General features: G+C 32.8%; 1 protein-coding gene across 1 annotated transcript in view; it reads left to right on the forward strand.

Annotated features, from left to right (window-relative positions):
• UNC7_2 (Innexin unc-7) overlaps nt 1-20,528 on the forward strand; it is a gene marked incomplete at its 5' end in the record, with an annotated part of 81,420 nt that overhangs the window by 43,439 nt on the left and 17,453 nt on the right. Inside the window, one exon of the mRNA XM_035734035.2 lies at nt 14,773-15,412. Coding sequence (XP_035590126.1) covers nt 14,773-15,412 — 640 coding nt within the window. The remainder of the gene's footprint in view (nt 1-14,772; nt 15,413-20,528) is intronic.

Genomic DNA, 20,528 nt, shown 5'->3' on the forward strand with positions numbered 1-20,528 from the left:
CAGTTAATGCTAGATCATCAATGAGAATCTGAAAGCATTGTACTACCGTTTCTTCCTAGTACGGAAATCCCTAGCAGTATGCATCTATTGATCTCTACGCGGGATCTAACCGTGAACTCTATGTCTTGAATAAGAATGAGAAAACGTTTTGTAAAAGACCTAGTTGATTTTGACTTATTGAGATCGATTCATACGGAGAATGAGTGAAATACAATGCACCCGGGTGCCATTTATTTTATGATCTCTTTCATATTTGACATTTTTACAATCAAACCGACGAAATTAACACCGAATACATTTGTATATAACATTGATGTAATCTGACCAATAAAAGACTATGGACCTCACCATACTTCTGTACGATTTCAGTTCTCAAAGACTTTCTAGTTGGTAGTTGATTAATGAATGGTCGTGGAATCCAAATGAATTAAGGTAGTGTATGTCTAATTTCCGTGTTGACTGATTTTCGATGGTTGTGCAATAAAGTCATTTAGTGATGTAAAATTTGGAATTCTAAACTTTCTACAAACCACTATATCATACTATGACTAAAAAACAGACCCCATAAAATTTCGGAAACATGAAACATAAAATGTTAACACGACGCTGCAATGATGTAGTGGTTATTCAGAGACCTTCATGTCTAAAGTTTGATCTCTGGTATGTTCGTTGGTGTACAACAGGAAGGTCTCTAATTCTGTTCAATCCATGCAAGCTAACATCGATCTCTGGTGTAAATTATAAAACACTTTACCTAGGATACTGAAATATATGTTTTAACGATGAAAATAACCCTTAGTAATTTCATTGTCACTTCACTAATGAGATCACCAATTAACACGAATATTATAACCGTAAAATATCTTGCTTTTCGTAATGTATAATGTATGATTGTAAACTTGTATCCATTAATTACTATCCTATTCTACACTGAATAAGAGAAAAAGAGCTTCATACGTTTAAATCAGTTCAGATTGTGAAACTTATTATACCAGACATAAGTAAAATCTACCTAATATTAAATCCTTAAAGTGTTTACTCATGTTATTAAAATATTGATGTTGTAACATTTTAATATGGAGATCATGATTAGCTTCCTCAATATCAAATAAAAAATAAAGACCATGATCTCACCTATTGAAATTTCTATCGTTGGATGCCGGCCGGATCAGTGGCCTAGTGGTTAAACGCTCGCGCGCAAGACTGATAGGTCCTGGGTTCGAATCTCATGGGGCAGGATCGTGGATGCACACTGCTGATGAGTTTCATAATAGGAATAAACGGTCTCCAGTGCTTCCAGGTTTTTTATGGTGGTCTAGCTTCAATTAATTCATAATCTCAACTCCGGTGCAAAATCTTCATATCTTCTTGAGCTTTGAAATCTAGATACAGTATTCCTGAAAGAATTTCAACTGGATCATTTGTATGCTTCATACTTGATAATAAGTGTCAAGTTAATCTTTTCGATTCATTTAACCAATAGATTAATTATTAGTCCCAAACCTATATACAATTTAAAAAAAAACAACCCCTACTTCCCTATAACATGAATTGAACTAGTTTTATCCCAAATTTAATTATAATCAAATGAGGAATTGTACAATTTGTAATTGACTTCCCGCCAAATAAATAAATCACTAATCAACTTTATTTATTTATTGTCCAAAAATATGATTCATTTAATTTGTAAAACAACATTTTTTTGTTGTTGAATACCTTGAATGCTCTTATAGTTGACTATCACAAAAAAGCAGAAAGAAAAAGAACTGATGAATGATGCTTAAATCAATAAAAAATTTCTTTTCCCAATTGTTGTACAACTTAAACTAATTCCTTTTAAACGAATCATAACATCACTTTGTTATTGTAAACATGGTTGTTATAACTAATAAAACAAAAACTCTCAAACGATTTACTGCCATGACCAGTGAAGTTCAATCTATGTCGAGTGTAAGATAATTATCTACCTTATACAATAAATGAAAGGTTGAGCAAACATATGGATTGATTAAATTAAGACATTGATATCATTGGATACCAACTCAGTGATCGAAAAGTACAAGTATTCACATGTGTAATCGAGGATCCTTGTTCTGAGTCCTGTGTGATGGGTTGTAGATGCATACTGCTGAGTAGTTCTATACTATGATGAAATGATCGTCCAGTGCTTTCAGATTTTTAATATTAGTCTAGCTTACATTGACTCATGAATCAATTGTTAAGGTTTATTGATAGTTGAATAATTTTGCGGTCAGTTAAAAAATGGAGTGAAAATTTATTGTAACTCATCCGTTTTTCAATGTTCAAAATATGTGAGGTATCAAACGTTTTCAGAAATTTTCTCTCATTTTTTTAGTGATTGCTGTGTTTAATAACGGAACTTCACAGAGAATTTCGTTTAAAGTATTCAACTTCCTTATATATGCTGTTCATAGAAAAAATACGTGATTGGATGATTGGATATTAGACCGAGAGTAAACGATAGTTAGTCTGAAGTATTTAAGTGAATGTATATTATAAATAAATGTAGCATCAGATTCGACTTATGAGATATATCTTGTATTTGAACGCTTACGCACTGATTTCCCGAATGCTCTCGAGTCCACAGGTATCTCCGCTTTCTGAATGTTTAATAAGAAATAGAAACTGGGAAGTATGGATTGAGCTATATTCCTCATATAGTGAAGTGTTTTATCCACAAAAATTGTATATTGTTGAAATATCGAGAGAAATTTCATTACTTTAACACAACAGACCAATTCAACATATAAATACATATTCCTGTAAAGTTAAATAGACACTTAGTCTATCGAAGCCATTTCTTCAGAGTATGTAAGAGCTTTTATGTAATCCATTTTAATAACTAGTTTCTTGACAGACTTCCCTCTCTCACATTCTGTATTCTTCATAAAAGTAACCGAATGTCAATCCATTTGTTATTGTTTGTCTTGTATCTTCGCATTGAGGTTTAAGACTGCAATTGATTAGTCTGTTATTGGCATATGTGCATACTGTGCGTATGCCTCGATATTACCTTAATTGAATGTTGTTTATATTAAAAAGGTAGAAGTCAAACATTTGGTATTTTGTTCAACAGATAAGTATAAATCGGTGATTAATAGAATTCATTATGCAATAAAGGCTATAATAGTAATTATTATTACGATTATTACAAATAACGCACAGCTCATGATGATTTGATATGCAAAAATAAAATATAGAGGATTACGTTATATTCAATTGTGTGCATCAATTAATAATTACGTGTGAATATAAGAACAGAGATGAGTAGTCTAAATTTGCAAAAGAAAGCTGTACAACATAAACTATTGACTAGATAAATAGATTATAGTAAATAGTAAAAAAATTATCGTGCTTTATAGCTGGTTGGTTTTTTCCAGCAAGATGTTTTGCTGCGGGATAGGGTTGCGGATCCCATGCCCAAACCTCCTACTTTACCTAATCTTAAGACCAGTAGTAACGCTAGGAGAGCTACGGCCGGACATGAATAAATGCAGATGAAGATAAATTGTATAGCAGCAGCCTCTGCATTAGTGGGCCTCAACGTACAATAAGGGAAAAAGCATGATCCTCAAATACAACACAGAGAACACAAACACAATCACACTTGATGGGGAAACTCTGGAAAAGGTCGAATTCTTCCACGTTAATAGACAGCATCATCGATGAACAAGGATGATCTGATCCAGACGTAGTGGTATGGATTGACAAAGCAAAGGTAACATTCCTACAGTTGAAGAAAATATAGAACTCAAAACATCTCTCTACCAATGTCAAAATGAGGATCTTCAATACGAACAACAAGACATTTTGATGGAATTTCGTTCATCCAGATCAGAGAACAAAATTCAACCAAAATCATCCACTTCAGCTACAAATCTTCTACACCATCAGAGAACACCAAGATAGTTCTACTATACGGAGCTAAAACATGGAGAACTACCACTACCATCATCAAATATGTGCAAGTATTTATAAACAATTGTCTGTACAATTTACTCAATATTCGTTGGCCTCATACCATCAGCAATAGTCTACTGTGGGAGGGGACAAACCAGATTCGAGACGAAGAGGAATTTAGGAAATGACGATGGAGATGGATAGGACATACATTACATAAATCACCAAGTTGTATCACGAGGCAAGCGCTTACCTGGAATCGTGAAAGGAAACGAAAAATATGAACGCCAAAGAACACAATTTTAACTATATACCCATTACCTACACATTTCTTAGTTGTTTCCTCCTCTTAGATTACAGTTCTTAACTCTATTCCCTAATGACTTATAGATTGGCTGAATTTATTGATATTTGATCAAAATGCCTGGTTTCTTAAAATTACCTGTCTTTTTATACGATTCCTCGTCGTAAGTTAACTTAAGTTTACATAGCTTTATGTTGATAAATGTTAATTTTATTTGTTAATCTCTTGCTTAATTAGCAAACTTTATTCTACCAAAAGATTATGTTTAATAGCTGTATATACAGAGTTGTTCTGTTTTAAATTTGACTTCTTGAATATGAAAACTTTCTGAACAATGTGCTCCCCTCTATGCTTCATTAAATTATAGATAATTTTTGAAGTGTTGTGTGTATTCGAGCAGATGCAGTTTTGTAATAAAAGGATATCTCATTTGTTTCTAATTAGAAACTACCTTGAGTCAATGAGAAAATAAAACATTTATGTTCAATAATTTAATATTTTCTTAGTTGTACTCCACATGGATTAATATAAACGAAGTTGTGCAATGAAGTTTAATAGCTCGTTCATATTTATATAAAAGAAGAAGATAAAGTGGACAACCACTTTGTCTATTTTGAGGCTCGTTTTGTTTTGAAGTGTTCTTCGGAGACATTATGCAGACAGATAATTAGAGCTTTACTAATAAACCATCCAGCTTGGACAAAAAGCACTTCCGTAAGCCTCATCCTCAGCAACTGATATTTTTTTAACATAACTTTAGAATACTTAGAGCTGTACACACACACGCACAACTCTGTTACGATTTGAATATAAGTACATTAAATCTCATGGTGAATGATAGTAAACACTTGATAGTCAGATTTTTATTTCATGATGGTGGAAATTTGTAGCTCAGTTGGATGATTTTGATGGAATTTTGTTCTCTGAGCTAGGTGATTTGATCATGAAGCTTTCAAATTTCAATTAGAAGTTAGTTCGTACTGATGATAACGTTCAGAAGAACGATGGAAAATTCCACGATCAAACTATCCAGCTCAAAGTATAAAACTCTATCAAAATGATTTTTATCTCCTCTAAACTTCTCAACTCAATAAAGTTTATAAAACATTGTACATAGTTCCAATGAATGTATCTTTTCATTACTCTATCTAAACATTATTTTTAAAAAATATATCTCTAATCTTAAACAAACATAACCTCAATCAATTGGCTAGGTTTACAGGTATATAAGCAAAATGATGAATAAATTAATAATCTAATTCATGATATTGTTTTAATTGTCTATCACATTGACTTAATAAATAAACCGCCCATAATTAACTATTCATTACTTGTTTCCTTTAAAAAGAAAAAAAAATGGAAAAGATCACTCTTTTGTATTTCACTTTTGATAATTAACAATAAAGTAAAAGAACGGAAAAAAAAAGTTAGAATAATTCAATGTTCAATATTTTTTTGAAAAAAAATGGCGGCAAAATCTTGTGAGTGAGAATCATTCCATGATTAATGAAATATAGAATTGAATATTGAAGAAAAAGAATAATATTGATTGTATTTTTAAATTAAAACAAACAAAACATTAAAGATAAATACAATAATAATAACAACAACAAGAACAAGAAGGAAAGAATGTTTAAAGTTTAATTCACCATGTCAAACTTGACAGTTTAATGCTTTATTATTCAAGTTGAAATGATGTTCTGATGTATATTGATGCATGTATATATGTATATATAGGTATAGGTATATTAGATTAACACTGAAGATGTTTATGAGAGAGAAGAGAGAAGAAAGAGAGAGAGAGGAAGAGTATAGATTCATTTGAGTGTTTATCTATTTAGTATTATCATTGATGTCTATTTCCTTTGCTAATTGTAAAATGTTAAATAAAAATTTGTTTGTTTATTTGCTGTCTTTGAAATAATACATTCTTAAGTTCCATCTTTATCTCATTTTAGGTAAATGTCACTTGTCAACTAATGAGATAATTGTAAGATCATTCCATTAATGACTCTGTATTGAATAGTGAAGCGAATTACGGTAGTGAGTCGTAATAGTGCTACTACTACTACTACCACTACTACTACTACTACTACTACTACTACTACTACTACCACTACTAGTAGTAGTAGTAGTAGTAGTAGTAGTAGTAGTAGTAGTAGTAGTAGTAGTAATAGTATTAGTAGTAGTAACAGCAGTTAAGGTTGTTTAGGAATTAATTTCTTCGATCGATTGTTTTTCTTTTTAGCTTTTCTAATTGAGAAATACAATCAACCTCTTTATTTTAGTCAATGATAAATCTATAAAAGCATTCACTGTCCAAATAAGAGTAAACAAACAAGAAGGGAATTGATAAACAGTGAACTGCTATGAAATATAAATGACAATAAATAAATTTATCAATTATCAAACCAAATCATATATATATATATATATATATATATATATATATATATATATATATATAGTGATTATGGTAATGGTGGATTGGTTGAGGTTAGACATTAACACTGTTGGATGCCGGCCGGCCCAGTGATCTGGTGGTCAGGCGCTCGCGTACGAGACCGATAGGTCCTGGGTTCGAATCTCATATGTTGGGATCATGGATGCACATTGTTGAAGATTCCCATACTAGGACGAAAAGGGCTTCCAGTACTTCCAGGTTTCCCATGGTGGCCTAGCTTCAATTAACTCATGAACGTAACTATTAAATGATTATGGTAATATTTAAACGGATAATTGTGAAATATATGATCAACCTTATAAAATATTTCAGTGCATTTTTCGTGCACATTTTTCTTTCAAGCAGATTATCCAGATATTTCTGAGATTGTAAAAATTTTAAAGATATCCACACATAAAACCATCCATTATTTTCATCATGTATTTCATGGAAGCCATGAACACATTTTGCTTACGTTTTCGTATGTCCTTCATCGCCGATGGAAACGTTTGAAGACTATGAAGTGTTAGACAATCATTTTATTTTAATATCAGTATGTATTAAGTAGTTTGCAACTGTAACCTCACTAGCTATCGTATCTAGGACAATGTGTTCTTGGAGTCAGTGTCTAATTATTAGACTGTTAAATTAGCTCCATATTCTCACTGTCGGTCAAATCATAATAATACCCAATTGTTATCCAGGGATATATATGATATCTGTCTCAGTCCTTCCTCCAAATAACTCAGTGTTAATAACTAAGATTCGAATTCACAAACTCATTAAATGTGCTAAGTGATTCTTGTTAACAAGTGCCAAATCATATAAAATCCAGTTCAAGCTGGTTCCATGTCAATTACTTTCAATCACTTAATGCCTCATTTCGTGAATAAATAAATTCCACCTGTCATCAATTATAAATAAAAATCTTAAATGTTCTCTTTTAACTAGTCACTAATGTGTAGATTATCATTATTACTATTCTTAGAAAAGAAAATCTGTACACATTTTATTTTTTTAGATTATCTATTTGGATTAAATTTTATGTATATAGGTGAATTTTGATAATCCAATTAGAAGACGTAGTTTATATAGGTGGAACAAGTACTCATACTATGAAATACTAATCAATAAGATAAGGCCATTCAAGCAAAGAAAATTTTCTTTTCGACAATGTCAATAACTAAAACTATGCATTTTTACAACTAATTTTCACCCATAATCTTCTGTGGTAAAATAGGATATTGTTAAGTCATTAAGGTAGGGATCAAGAGTCAATTCAATGTATTTAACGTCTCAAAATAGATTGATTAAAATTAAATAAAGAAACGAGATATGTAAAATTGTTCATACGACAAATATAAGTAAGATAGAAGAAAGAGGACATTCGTCAAAAAACACTGTGCAAAATAAGAAATGTTTGGAAATCATAGTAATATAAAAACTTGTATGTACCACTTCTGGTTAGGCTTGAATTACGAAAGAGTCCACTGTGAACAAGTTCCTTAACCATCTCTCCTTACTTACTTTACTTACGCCTGATAGCCCTCGTAGACAAGCATAGGCTACCCATCATCATTAGCCATTCAAATCTGTCCTAGGAAATCCTGTTCAGTTCTTCCTAGTTGCTATTCATCCTTTTGATATCTGCTTCCAATTCCCGATGCATTGTGTTTCTTGGTCTGACTCATTTTCGTTTCCATTCAGGATTCCAAGTTAGCGCTTGCCTCGTGATACAACTTGGTGATTTATGTAATGTATGTCCTATCCATCTCCATCGTCATTTCCTAAATTCCTCTTCGTCTAGAATCTGGTTTGTCCCCTCCCACAGTAGACTATTGCTGATGGTATGAGGCCAACGAATATTGAGTAAATTGTACAGACAATTGTTTATAAATACTTGCACATATTTGATGATGGTAGTGGTAGTTCTCCATGTTTTAGCTCCGTATAGTAGAACTATCTTGGTGTTCTCTGATGGTGTAGAAGATTTGTAGCTGAAGTGGATGATTTTGGTTGAATTTTGTTCTCTGATCTGGATGAACGAAATTCCATCAAAATGTCTTGTTGTTCGTATTGAAGATCCTCATTTTGACATTGGTAGAGAGATGTTTTGAGTTCTATATTTTCTTCAACTGTAGGAATGTTACCTTTGCTTTGTCAATCCATACCACTACGTCTGGATCAGATCATCCCTGTTCATCGATGATGCTGTCCATTTATGTGAAAGAATTCCATCTTTCCCAGAGTTTCTCCATCAAGTGTGATTGTGTTTGTGTTCTCTGTGTTGTATTTGAGGCTCATGCTTTTTCCCTTATTGTATGTTGAGGCCAACTAATGCAGAGGCCGCTGCTACACTATTCGCCTTGATCTTCATTTCTTGGTGTGTATGGAATAGAAAACCTAGATCATCTATGAAGTTCAAATCCATTTCCCTTCAGAACCAAATAATATTATTATGAATGTGAATCTTGTTTGATATAGATGACCGAAATTGATCAGACATTCAATGATTAAACTGCTGATTAATTTACATTCATGTTTCCATAAAGATACAGAACATTGTTCGAAGATTTTTTTGTCAAAGTGTATACATTGTGCAATTAATAATAACATACTGTACAGGAGCGAGTAAACAAATGAACAATCCTCTATCTTATCATAGACTACAATATTTAACTATAATTATAAATACAAGTGTATACCTTTGTTAAATGACATAATGGAAAGAAAACATACTTTCTACATTAAAATTTCTTTATATCATTCATGACGCAATAAGCTTCTTATGTTGAATTAGAATAAACAAGAAATTATAATTAATGTCTATATATAAACTATGTTAACATTTTGATACAAATCTAAATGACATAATTACAGGTATAACTGAGTAGACAACATAGTCAATTGTTAAATTCAGTTATGTTCACATGATTGTTTTGATAAAGTATTATAGGATTTCAGAGAACAAAAATATAATTGAGTAAAATCTTTTTGTTTTAGTCATTTATTATTTCAATAGTTGAGATCATGAGTCGATTAAAGCTAGACCATCATTGAAAACCTGGAAGCACTGAGAGGCCGTTTCGTCCTATTGTAGGACTCCTCAACAGTGTACATCCATGATCCTGCCTTGCGAGATTCGAACCCAGGACCTATCGGTCTCGCATGCGAGCGCCTGACCACTAGATCACTGAGCCGGCCGGCATCCAACGGTGTTAGTGTCTAACTTTAACTAATCCACGATATTAAGTGACATAACCACTACTGTCATCAGTGATTTACTATCACAAGAGACCCGGTTGAACTCCTCTGGTCACTGCTTCTCAATAGAACTCCAGGATATACCTCTTTAAGCCAGTCGGAACGGCAGTTCAGTGCTTACAGGTTTTCCATGGTGATCTAGCTTTAATTGACTCATGATCTCAACTATGGAAATTACTATAATATCCACAAAATAATCGTTTAACTTTTCTCCGAATGTCATACAATAATGTAAATAATGCTATTTACCATCATGGTTTCGGTTGAATATCCTACTAATCAGCTTCAACTAGCATTTTATAAAAGAGCATGAATGCACTATATGGTTAACACATATACACACATAATTAATTAGTTTGAGTAAATCGGAATAAATGAAACAATATTGCAATATGTGTATCAATAGAAAGTAAATATTATATAGAGTGAAGTGAAGGATACCTTTGTTTGTAATCGTTCTTGCCTGATTCTCCATATTGTCCGATTTTAAATATTTGTAGAGCAATATACATACACAACATCATATATAATAATAGTCTAGTGTTTCAGTATATTGACATTTCAGGAATCATTCTATTCAACTCCTTAAGTTTACTTCAGATCCAATCTATTCTGTCATACTTTTTTATATGGTATTCTGATGTTCTCTTTAAAGAATAATAGATCTACCTATGTCTATTGTTGTAAAATCCGGTATTAAGAATTCCACTTAGTCACTAATTATTAAAACTGGTTAATTAAAAATTAATAAAATTATTCAATGGTAAGTATATCACTTCTCTCAGATACTTTAAAATTGATTCCCCTGTAAGAGTTTCAAATTAATGGGATGTATAATATCAAAAGGGATGTTTCTAGAGATTTTAGTAATTCAATAGTTGAATTCATCAGTCAATTAGAGCAAGACCACCATGAAAAACCTGGAAATATTGGACGGCCTTTTCGTCCTAATATGGAACTGTTGGTTTCTAATCTCGTCTATGGGATTGTAGATGCGCACTGTTGAGGAGTCGCACAATAGGACGAAACAACCTTCAATTGCTTCCAGGTTTTCCATGGTGGTCTAGCTTCACGCATTCAACTATTAAATGTAGAATAACTCATGTTTTTTTATTCATGAAAAAAGCGATATTATCCGCTACACTTTAAACTAATATCTATTTTTTATCCAATAATGATTAATCAGCTATGCAAATTATATGAAATGATTCAATTGACTAATTAATATATATATGATTAGAATTGTTTGTCGGATCCGCTTCTCTTCATCTCTTCTTTTGGTTTTCAATTAAAACTTTAATGATTAGTTACAATATGTTACATATCTAGACTGTTTTTGTTTTATTTTGTCTTTTGTTTCATTCCTTAACTAATTGTACTTTTCAAAGTTTAATTTTGATTTAGAAATTTATTGTTTAAATAAAGTTACTCCGTTAAAATAGGATGTTATAATAGTAACACTTGAAATAGAGTCAATATTCCGACATGATCTATTCAATAAAGAAACAAATTGATCTAATATGGGTTGGTAGCTATGACATATTATTGACTTAATTTGTTGGTGAAAAGATCGTTTGTTTGTTTGTGTGTGTGTGAGAGAGAGAGAGAGAGAGAAAGGGAGATCGTTTGTGCTTTCCGATAGTTGATTTCCGGTTACGATATATGCTAATGAAATGAACATGGAAAAAGAAATCATCTACCGATATGAATATTACATATGGTATTAATAGAATTCTGTGTGAATTTTTTTTTCTGAAATTGCTTATTCCTGACAATAATGTGAGAGGAACTCAGTACTTCATCAGTTAGTCAGGTATAATCCACATAGAGCCTGAAATAAATGCTTATTATTCTAAAATTCCATATAGTATTAGCGCGATGATACGAGATAACTAAATATGAACATCAAAGTAGTCAGAATAGACATGTTAGTGAGAAAAAGTAAATACTGGATGTTTCGAGTAGACAGAATAAAAAGATAAGCATGGAGGATTGAACGCAAAACTTTAGGTCGATGACAAGATAAAGATATGATGCTTTGATCAAGTCTTACCGATTACGAGTCACATCGCTCAATGTTTCCAATCTCATTAACCCTAATAAGATAGTCTGAATCTATCAACGTGGTTGGACCACGTATTGCGTATGACTTAACTGCGATTACCACGACACACAATGCTGACTAGTGTTAGAGACGGTTAGAAGAAAGTTAGGGGTGGCCAAACAAAAACGTGACATCAGTCCTTCAAGTCACGCACTTCTAGTCTTAACCATGTTGGTAGATGCAGACTACTTGGTTGACCTCCACGTAACTATCGTAACCAATGGTTGGAGACTGTGTGTGACATGACTCAGAATCGATCAAAATGGTATCGGTGTCAGTGTACATATACACTCTCTGTCTTCCCTTAAACTATGAGATTAAGATCGCTTCATATCTTCCTTTCTACGAACTAGTTCCTTCTTCCTGTATTATATCCTTATATGCAATCTTTCTTTCATATATTACCATCAGTGAATTAACTACTTCTATGAATCCGGTGTTTATCTTGTAGTGCTAATGAGTGAGGTATGGCAACGTGGACAGATGCATATATGTTTCTGGTCCTCCGTTGTAGCTGACTGACTGACTGATTAACGTGACTTAGTTCGGCATGCAATGATCTCATGGACTGATGTTACTCATTCTTTTGGCCTCTTCTATTTTTTTTCAAATGACGCCTACATGTAATATCGCATTTCCAGATAGGAGGTAGGTGGACATACATAGCACATGTTCAAGATAACTTAGTTGATAAAATTTCACAACGACGCCAACCATTATATCATTTTCACCAATTATTCTATGTCCAACTTCAGTATTCTCAGCTAGGTTATTTCACGATAAGTGATAAATGCTTGGAAGACACATGTTTTCAAATTTCTACAACTCATGCATCTCCTAAACATAGTCGCATACATTAGTCTCAATAAAAAGACAGACATATTTTTCAAATTTATTTATGCGTTCCAAATTACTCTACAAGTAACAGACTTTCGACCCAGTGATTCGAAGATAACTAACGCATCATCAGAATTTTATATTCCCACTCAATGCAGTGTAAAATATCGCCTGTGTGCATCTAATGATCTAAAACCAAGCAGTTATTCAAAGACTTTTGGTTTTAGCAAATCTATGAATGCTCTTGTTAATAATTATGAACTCTTAAAATATCATACAAAAAGAGTTTGTTCAATCAATTTGTATTTGAGCAAGTTTATCTATCAAATGTATCATTCTTATTTGTTCAGATATTTTGTAGGTTTTCATGTGTATCCATCTTATCTAAGACCTTTGTAAATTATAATAATATACATTTTGTTGTGTTCTTGGCTAGTGAATGTTTATTATCCACACTCTAGTTTTTCTATTTGTAGTTTATACATGATTTACTTAAAGTAAAGATTGAGTCTTCGTGTATTCACTAGTTTCAGCTGTAGTACCAATATCTGTATCTACTTTATTTTTCTCTACCTGGCTGCAGTGTATTCACAAGTATGAAATGTATGTTTGTATAGCTTCGATAAGGAAAAACACGAGGAAACTTATTTATGCGTCAGTATTGTCGAATTTTTTTTGTCATTTTCACAATAACTATCTTAATATGTTGAAAACAATGAAAGTTAGATTTACATTCATCAAATTATGTCAACTTTTTCTTTTTTTTAATTGAGATTATCAGTGGTTTAATATATATACATTCCACTCAGTTGATGTTCGTTCCGGAAATACCATACCATAAATTGACATCAGAATATTACTTTAAGTAGAAGGAATCATTTTATAGTTTCTTAATATATTGAAATAGAATGATATTTGATGGGGATTTGCTCTTAAAATAGCATTAGAAGAATGAACTTTGGTGTAAATGAATAGAAAAGTCTAACAAGCATTAGTGTTATGATTTAAAGTTACAAGTCAGAATTAAGATTTAGGACTAAGAGTCAGGGTTAATATTAAGAGTAGTGATTCGGAATTAAGTAAAAGAATGTTTTGTATTCATATGGATGAATATCTGCTCATTGATCTTTAATAGTAAGAACGTTGAAGTTATCTATAAAATTCTGAAATCAGTATCCTTATTCTTTAATGTTTTCATGTTTGCCAATTTTAAAAGTTAGTTTTGATGGCTGTTCATGCGAAAAATTGGTTTGCCGGTTAACCGATTTCATTCATACTGGTGGCTGCTTTTCACTGTTTTTAAGGGCCATTGTTATTGGGACATTATAATGCTAACACTAACGAGTTTGACTGTCGTGTAAGCGGAATAGGTCAACTTCGGCCCGTTCGTGCTATGCATAATTGAATCACGCGATCATTGATCGGAATAACTATACATATAACGTGAATGTGTATATGAATGGTGCGAATGGTCCACTAGGGTGCTTGGTAACTGTGTGGTTGCGCCACAGGATTGAGCTGTACTATTCAGATTGTAACGTTAAAGCCTATACAGTGTCTGGTTCTCCCGTTAAATGGGATTGAGCTGTCCTGTTTCGGTTGTCACGTGAAAGTCTGGATGGTGTCTGGTTCTCCTGAAAACCAATGTAAAATTACCCTGGCCCACAAGGGTACATTATATCTATGAGTATTAGTGGGTTTAATTTAACTTTTTAATAAGATACAAACTATCTGCCAACGCACTTTTAATTATGAGCTAAAATTCACTAGTCTCTAACTTGAATCCGATTGGCTCTTCAGTAAGATATACATTTCTATCTATCTTTTGAGTTTGTAGTTAATCGTCGTTGTTAAATTATATTATTATTATAAGCATTAGTATTTTTTTTGATTTCCTAGGTAAACCATTACATTGTTGGGTACCACAAGAATTCACAAGTTCATGGGAAGATTATGCTGAAAATATTTGTTGGGTACAAAATACTTATTTTCTTTTACCAAATGAAGCTATACCAGAAGATGATTTTGAAATGTTAAGAGTACGACATATATCATATTATCAATGGGTAGCAATTATATTAGCTGGACAAGCTATGATGGCATGGGTACCGCATGTATTATGGCGAGTTTGGTCAAAACGTGTACCTGTTCTATTAAAAAATGCACGTGAAGCTGCTGTACCTGATAAAGAAGTACGACATAAAGCTATTAGTTGTCTTGTAGCTGCATTAGAAGAAATTTCTGAAGCATCAAAACGTTATCGACGTACTCGGGGAATATTTCAACGTTGTTTAGGTGGTCCACCACCGACTACACGTATTACATTATTATTTCTAATTGTACGTATATTTTTTATTGCAAATAATATTGGACAAATTTATGTTATGAAACATTTTATTGGAACAAATGATACATTATTTGGTTTACATGTATTTCAAGAATTATTAATCGGTAGTGAATGGGAAGTTAGCGGTTTATTTCCACGTGTAACATATTGTGATGTGAAAGTTAGAAAATTGGGACAATTAAAACCTGCATCGTAAGTTCTATTAAATTACATTTTATTTGATTTCATTTATGTTTTTTGTGTTATTTCTAATTTAGTTTGTTAAAGTTCAAATGAGACTTGAAGTGGAATTTATGAAATACATATTGTCCTTTTTTATCATTTTGATGTACTTACATCTCAGTGTAGATATTCTCAATCTCACTTAAACCCAGAATGTTTCCAATAGCAGGAATAATCCAGCCATACTTGAATTTGTGGTTTAATGATAATATCAAAGATATCCTTTCAGAAAGTACGTATCCTGATAGAGACAAATAAAAAAAACCATACAAATCAAATTGTTATAGGTAGTATGTTATGTTTCCAGCTTGCACGATTATTGTGAAATACGCTTGCCAAATTTAGATACGCTGAGTTATACGACTTAACTAATGACACATTTACCAGTACGGACAGCTTAGAATTCCGATTGGTCCTCTTTTCGCCTTGCCCTGCCTGTTAAGTCCAGAACACTAATCTCAACCTTTGCGATATTAGTCATATATTCCAAACATACTGGGTTTATATACAAGTAATATCAGACCACATCACACCATAAAATAGAAAGCAACATCTGCATAAGATCAAGATGAGAAGTGTCTGTGATTGTGACGGACTGTTACTGATAAATTGGGAATATCTTTGGAATAGTAAATAGTGGAGTTCAACCAGGTCTGTTGTGAGATATCAACTCACTGAAGACAATGGTATACGGTGGCGCAGCCTCGTGGATTGGTTGAAGTTAGACATTAACACCATTGGATGCCGGCCGGCTGAGTGGTCTAGTTGGTTAACCGCCTGGCGGGAGACTGATAGGTCCTGGGTTCGAATCTCGGGGGAGGCGGGATCATGGATGTGCACTGCTGAGGAGTCCCATACTGGGACTAAACGGCCGTCCAGTGCTTCCAGGTTTTCCATGGTGGTCTAGCTTCAATTGACTCATGATTTCAACCAGTGAAATTTCTAAAACAAAAGATCTCCACAAAACCCATTCTGATAGTATGATAATAGTCAATAGGTCAAATAAAAGCTTATAATAAGAGGAATATCAGTATGAATAGTTTAGTATCTTAACAGTTATACAATAATATTAGTTCATAAATAAATCTTAACATTTACCATTCATTTATTCTCGTCCGGATATGACATATTACTTAGGATTTTTTAAAGTTTAACATGATTTAGTGACAGTGGATAGAATTAATTTACACTATGGAACGATTTTAGGTGGATAAATATTAAAAACAAGGAAGAATCAGAAAGCGTATGAGTGTAAGAAGACTTTGATAATTCCTACAAACAGTAAACGGAAATCCGGAAAATGTTAAAAATACTCCGGCTAATCAACATTTTTCAGAGAGTTTCATTAGATTTGTCTCATGCCAATTCGGTAGTTAACAGTTTGTTATACTTTCCAGAAGCTTCTACAATAAATAGATTACATAGAGTCCTAAAATTAATCACATTTTTTTTACATAAGCTTGCTTCCGAAATACGTTTCCACCAAGATCTCACAATTTCAGTTTACTATTTAAAGACATATATGAGGTTGGGAATTCAATGCATTAGCGTTCAAATACAAAGTATATCACCTAGTTTTATAAATCGAATCTGATGTGACATTTATTCATAATATACATTCACTTAAATACTTCAGGTTAACTATCGTTTACTTAGGGTCTAATATCTAATCATCTGTACAAAACAATACACTAAGTCATATTTGAATATTTCACATTGGAAATACAATAACAAGTTTCAAAGTGTAAATACATAACGGGTTCTAGATATATCGACCAAATATCTTTCTTCTCAACAATCATGTTTTTTTAATCGAGAAATATTTATTACTGATAGGTTATATTGTTCATGATGAAATAACAAATTTTATTCACCTATCATTAACATTGTGGGTTGAAATGTATTGAAATATTGTAATGTTGCTTGATGATGAGATGGATTTTTGTGTGTTTTGTTAATCAGAGTATGTTTATAATGTACAAAAATCTACTTTTACAAGTGTGTCTTTAGGTAGTTTCTACAGTAATAATGTTTGCAAACATTATAAGCGATGAATAATTATCATTATTATTCACTGGTGAATTGGATTGTCATTTTCATAGGAACCATAATCATAAGAAGAACATTTATGAACTTTTCACTTTTGAAAAATACATAGGTCTATTCATGGACAATGTTTGAGCTTACATAACGAAACATATATTTAATTTATGCTTGTACAATACTGATAGAAATTGTGATTTATAGTGAAATGCGGGTTTATTCTTGTTAGTTTTATGTGTCTGGATACCAATGTTCATATTGGAAATCGAATCCCACACGAACGAGTTGTTTATTTTACGGGCATTTAATCCAAATAAATTATTCAAACTCTATAAATATGTTTATGTAACAATTTTAGGCACTGGCTGTATAGACAATACTTTAACGCTTGATGCAGTTGATATCAGATTCGGGTACCCGTTGCTAGTTACCATCACAATGTTACAAGTTTAAAATGTTTACTGAATTGTGTTTCTTTCCATTCACTTCGACTAGAGACTGGCTTTGGATTATTCTTGAATATCTTGTTCTTTGCGGCTAATTTATAAATGTATAACTATAATAGTGCCTTCTTCATAAGGAATACACTTTCTGCCTGCCATAGTCTTTATTCCTATTTTACTTATGAATAGATACAAATACTTGACCTGGTTTCTTTATGATTTCCATTGACTATTACATAACATGTAATTAATCTCTCTTCACTTATCATACCTGTACTATCGCATTAGTCAAATCAAAGGTCTGCTTTATTCTTCTACTCAAATATAACACTGATTACTAATCACTATAAAAAACATAATCATACAGATGATCGCTCACATTCGGTGTGGCTAAATGGTCATGTCCGTGAATGTTGACCAAATAGCATGAAGTTGGTATATAACAAGGAACACTCATGTTCGCACTCTTACAAATATGCCTTCAAGAGTTCACTTGATATTAATAACTGACTACAATAATAGATACTATTTAACTTACTAGCCAAATTAGATATTAACACCTTTGAGCAACCGTTTAGTAGTCTAGACGTCAAGCGTTAGCGCATGAGACTGGATTCGATTCTTGCACGAGGAATCATGAGTGTTTACTGTTGAACCGTTCCATACTAGCACGAAATGACTATTCCAAGCTTCCAGGTTTTCAACAGTGGTCTAAATTTGATCAGTTCATGATTTCGATGAAAGTTAATTTGTAGTTGATTGATCCATGAGTAGTGATCTATGTAATAGTTGTCTAAATTTTTAGCGTTCCAATTCTATCCACCCAATATATTTCGACGTTAAGTGTTTCGTTAAGGTTTGAGATAAGTCATGTCAACAAACTTTAACTACCATGAAAACTAGATCCTTTACTTCTGTTTTACTATTTCAAACCATGTAACATGTCAACACACGTTAATCTATAAGTAAATCAGTCAATACATCATTAATAAAAGATGGTGATATTGTCTTACTGTGCGATAATGCCCAAGGCATGCAATCCGCACTTAATCAGTTGGCAATCAGTGTCCGTAGGTATGGTATGTACTTTGCACCTTCGAAGTGTAACGTACTTCTACAAGACTGGCAGGATTCTAATCCTGTACTCACTCTGGATGGTGAGCAGATAGAAGTAGTCGAGAAGCTCGTGTATCTAGGTAGCTGCATAAGTGCTGGTGGGGGTGTGAGTGATGAGACCAATGCACGTATAGTGAAAGCCAGAGCGAATTATGACAATCTGGGCCACATTTGGTGCCTTCGTGATGTTAGTCTGGCTGTAAAAGGTCGGATCCACAACGCGTCGATGAGAGCAGTTTTGCTCTATGCTTGTGAAACCTGGTCTCTCCGAGTTGAGGACGTTAGACGACTTTCTGTGTTCGATTATCGGTCTCCGAAGGATTGCTGACATCCATTGGCAACACCATGTCAGTAATGTAGAGGTTCGGAATAGTGTGTTCGGGCACAGAGACGATAATCCAATTGGTGTCACCATCATGAAACATCGACTGCGGTGAATTGGACATGTTCTATGAATGTCGTCCCAGAGAATTCCACGTCGTGCATTATTTGCCGACGATGGGACTGGTTGGAAGAAGCAGAGAGGTGGTTAGTGCATGACATGGTGTCGTGGCATGAAAGAAAGTTGCAAAGGACTGGCTTGTGTTGGTCCTTCACGACTCCCTGTCTAAGGTTCGAGAGATGGTGCTACATAGTGGCTAGAGACGTTATCAGATATGGCTGGCTGTGCCTTTCCGTTCCCCTATTATTAATATTATTATTATTGCACTACATTACACCAATCTGTTCGTTATTGTTCTCTTTTTCTTTCACACTCCCTACCTTTTTTCCTTGTCTTTAAATTCTCATTGTTTTGTGTGGTGCATATATATTTGGTTCCCTCTTGTACCAATATTTATGTGCTCAAATAAATAAATAAATAAAAGATGAGCATTCAAGACTTTATTACCGTCATTTTAATTTAGTTCAGTACTCATTTCACCAATCTTCAATGGTAAGAAATTATGGTAGTAATAATAATAATAGTAATAACATTTTGTCTTACAATCAAAAGTGATAGCAACAAAAAAGACGCAGCAAATGTTTAGGTCATACTGATTTGTATTTATTAAAAGGAAATGATAACTACACCAAAGAAATAATTTGTCTTTTTGTCTCCCATCTCTTACTTATATCTAAAATGTACCAAAATAAATTTTTAAAAAAAATTACTTTCATCTTTTCTGATGTTCTACTAACCTTGAATTTTTATGTCATATATGTATATTACAATATGTTTACACCACCTTTCTCTTTTTCTTCCCCCCCCTCCTCTTTCTTTTTTCATTTACTCTATAATTTAATCTATATGATATTCATCTATTCAGTTAACTTTTGGCCTAGTTACTATTCCATCTTCGGTTGTATCTTACCACACACACAAAATAATAATAATAATTGGTCCATTGTATAATGCTGAAAAGGATTTATTCAAATAGGAAAAAGTTTTTTTTTCTTTTTCGATTGAAATAAGAATAATGTCAACGGACAAATAGTAGGAAAAC

This window comes from Schistosoma haematobium, chromosome 2 (genome assembly GCF_000699445.3).
Source record: "Schistosoma haematobium chromosome 2, whole genome shotgun sequence".
Classification (NCBI taxonomy): Eukaryota; Metazoa; Platyhelminthes; class Trematoda; order Strigeidida; family Schistosomatidae; genus Schistosoma; species Schistosoma haematobium.